Source organism: Electrophorus electricus, chromosome 2 (assembly GCF_041902795.1).
Source record: "Electrophorus electricus isolate QZ-2024a chromosome 2, ASM4190279v1, whole genome shotgun sequence".
Classification (NCBI taxonomy): domain Eukaryota; kingdom Metazoa; phylum Chordata; class Actinopteri; order Gymnotiformes; family Gymnotidae; genus Electrophorus; species Electrophorus electricus.
In genome coordinates, this window is record NC_137498.1 from 2305834 (window position 1) to 2309251 (window position 3418).

Below are 3418 nucleotides of genomic sequence, written 5' to 3' on the forward strand. Positions count from 1 at the left end.
TTCCAATTCTTTTTTTTTATTATTGTTTAAATGTTCCACCAGCCATTCTGTTTGCAGGTGATAAATGTTATTGCAAATTAATTTAATCATCACCAATTTGTAAAACAATTGCAGCTATGGATCACTATGAGCTGCCTGGGAAACCTGTTCACTGTGGCTTTTCAGTACTAATAACTGGGTCACTTTTTCCTCACTCTGAGTGTCCAGTGTAATTCTAAAAATATGTCATTATTAAAATAAAAGTACAGCTCTGGCTGCAGTGCCTGACTGTGATTGCTCTCACTTGATCAAAGGCATATCGCAGGGTATTGGCGTCTGACTGTTACACATTACAGAGGCTTTCTACACTAGTACAATGACACTGCTGTAACCAGAATGTCATTTTCAGCTCTATGAATTGTTCTTTGTCTTTGAGACAATTACATCATGTGTATCAGCTGGGTGTGAGCAGGTTCTACTTCATATAAATGTCAGAGCCTTATGCTCAGTCCCACAGTTCCTTCCTGTGAAGCTGGACTGTTGGAATTGCTGTGTATCAGGAATCTGACTCATTTATTTGAGGGCACTTTAAATGCTGGATTCATGAATCTGACAGAGGTTAACCAAACTGATCACTGCCTGCAGTTTTCCTGTCCAGAGAGATCTGTGTCTCCTTTCTATGTGTTTCTGTGTTTGTGTGCAGCAATTACTGTTCTGCTAACAGTGTGTGGAAACATGCTCATCATCATCTCTGTGTGTCACTTCAAGCAGCTCCACACACCAACTAACATGCTCATCCTCTCTCTGGCTGTGTCGGACTTTCTGGTTGGACTATTTGTGATGCCTTTCCACTTAAGTCGGATGATTGAATCTTGCTGGATTTCTGGGCCTACAGCTTGTCTGTTTTATATCTTCATATCCTTTTTTGTCACAAGCATATCAATATATAATGTTGCTCTTATAGCTGTTGATCGGTATGTTGCCATCTTTAATCCTTTTCTCTATGTTGAAAAAGTGTCTGTGAGCAACATGTGTGTTGTGATTTTGGCTATGTGGTTTTTATTATTTTCTTATAACTCTGCACTGCTTTACTCTAATGGAAACACAGGTCCCATCACATGTCCTCAACAGTGCTTCACCATAATACATGAGATTTGGTCTCTGGTTGATCTTGTATTTGTTTTTGTTGTTCCCTGTTCTGCTATAATCTTATTTTATGCTTTGGTTTTTGTTATTGCCAGGAAACACGCCACTGCTATTAGAGAGATTAATGTTCAGAGTAAAGGCTCGAAGAGCATGGCAGACTCAATGAAATCTGAGAGAAAAGCAGCAAAAGTTCTCAGCATTTTAGTAATTGTGTTTCTAGCATGTTTAATTCCATATTTTGTTAATACTTTAATAACTGATCCCGTACAAAGAAAATCATTTCGTAATGTGGTGACCCTTGTATATCTTAACTCCACTATTAATCCAGTAATTTATGCATTGTTTTACCCATGGTTTAGAAAGTGTCTTAAAATAATGTTTACTCTTCAAATATTCAGACCAGATTCTGCATTGGTGAATGTTCACTGATTAATTAAGTGGCACTAAGAGTCATCACAATATTTAGCAAAAATTAATTCTATGTGGATCAGGCGAGCTTGTCAAGGTGCATCTCTTGTTTAAGATTACTTACATGAGCATGTGCTACCTGTGCACTACCTTATTTCTGACATGCCAGTGCACCTTTGAAATGCTCTGGCTGAGTTGGGATGAAAACTTTCTTGCTGGCATTGCTTACGTTTTCTTTTATATTTGAAGATATAAAATACAGGTACATTTGTTGTTTATGCTTCATGTGATAAACATGTACTACCATTTTTAGCCTTGGTTTCAGACTCTGGGCCAGTTTATAAAGGTTTATAAAGGTTTTCAATTTGTAAAACAATATATTAGGTATATTTAAAATAAAATATCCTCAACAAATGTGTAAATTGTTTGATAATACATTTTCAAGTCAAGCTGTTTGATTTGACTGCAATATTAATTAATTGTTTAATAATATATAGATATTATTAACTATGCTTTTTTAAAGGGTTATCAAGAAACTTTATACATTCCAGACTTTTGGAAAATATTACTCAACGTAGCATCAGACACAGTTGTCTTCTTTAATGTCATCAGTCTAATTTAATGCTTTTATTTTCATATTTTGCTTTTGCTTTACTTGTCTTTTGTGCAATCAATACAAAAGTGTTATTCTTCAGTGTATTTAGTAGCAGCCAATTGTCAAAACAGTAAAAGTCATAGTTACTAAAATGCCTTTTGTAGTCACACTAAATAAAAGTCAGTTCACATGAGGTGGGTCTACTTGTGATGGAGAGTCCCTCTGCAAATGTATAGACTTTCTGTCATTTAGCATAAATGAACATACACATGCTGGTTTCAATGATCTTCATTAATTAATTGGACTGTTTTTGCAGTGTTTGAAATAGCCTACTACATACTGTATACTGCCTACTGTACTCAGTACATGCATATTGTGTACTGGTCCTCAGTAGTATAGTATAGAGTATGCATTTAGGTAAGATGTCAACAGGAGGACCTAAAGATAAGTGTTTAAGCACTTATGGTGGAACAGTTAATTATTGTTTGCCTTATAGCTTTGAATCTTAGGTACTAACATTTTATATTTAGCAATAATTAAACTGTTCATGCCAATTTATATAAATAAATCAAATGTTATTTGCAATTGTTTCTTCAGCATGAGACTTAAAGTGCAACTATTCATCCAGGGTAAAAAAGTTACCTTTGTTAAGGGGGGCATTATAGCTGAATTCCCACTCTAAAGATAGAAGTGTTGTCTAGTGATATAGTCATATAGGTGTTATTAAAGCAGAGTTAGTCAGTATAGGAAATTGCCATAATCTGTAGTTTTATTCAGAGCTTTAGTTACTGAGTTGATAGTTGTCGGGTGAAATGTTAAATATTAGATCTACTTAGATGTTAATCTAAATAGAGTGAAGAATAGGCAAGTCACTTCACTTATCCATTAGAGTCAAATCTTCGATTATCAACGTGAACGGTCACCAGGGTACCTGAGGTTTCCCATGGCCCATTTAAGTTCATATACAGGGTCAGGGATTTAAAGTTTTGGAAAATGTTATCCAAACTAGCACACATTTTTGCACTTCTATTTTAAAGTACTTTGTTAATTTTCTGATAGCTCTGCAATCTGTAAATCTCTAGCTAAGTCTGATTTGTGTTTAAAAAATAATGAATTCCAGAGCCTGAGTGTGCACCTCTATGATTCTAAATATGGCCTTTTGTACTTTTTCTTTACTTTGTAAAGAGAGCAGCATTGAAAAATAAGTGAAAACATTTTTAAAAGTGGATGCACTCACTGAGAAGAGTGAGATTTATTAGGGTCAAATCCAAAATTAGAAACAATACAACG

General features: G+C 34.9%; 1 protein-coding gene across 1 annotated transcript; it reads left to right on the forward strand.

Annotated features, from left to right (window-relative positions):
• The first annotated feature begins 517 nt into the window (after nucleotides 1-517).
• Nucleotides 518-2630, forward strand: LOC113590417 (trace amine-associated receptor 13c-like). Its single transcript, XM_027030547.3, has one exon. It carries the CDS (start codon nucleotides 583-585, stop codon nucleotides 1552-1554), a length of 972 nt encoding a protein of 323 aa, XP_026886348.2. The 5' UTR covers nucleotides 518-582; the 3' UTR covers nucleotides 1555-2630.
• The last annotated feature ends 788 nt before the right edge of the window (nucleotides 2631-3418 follow it).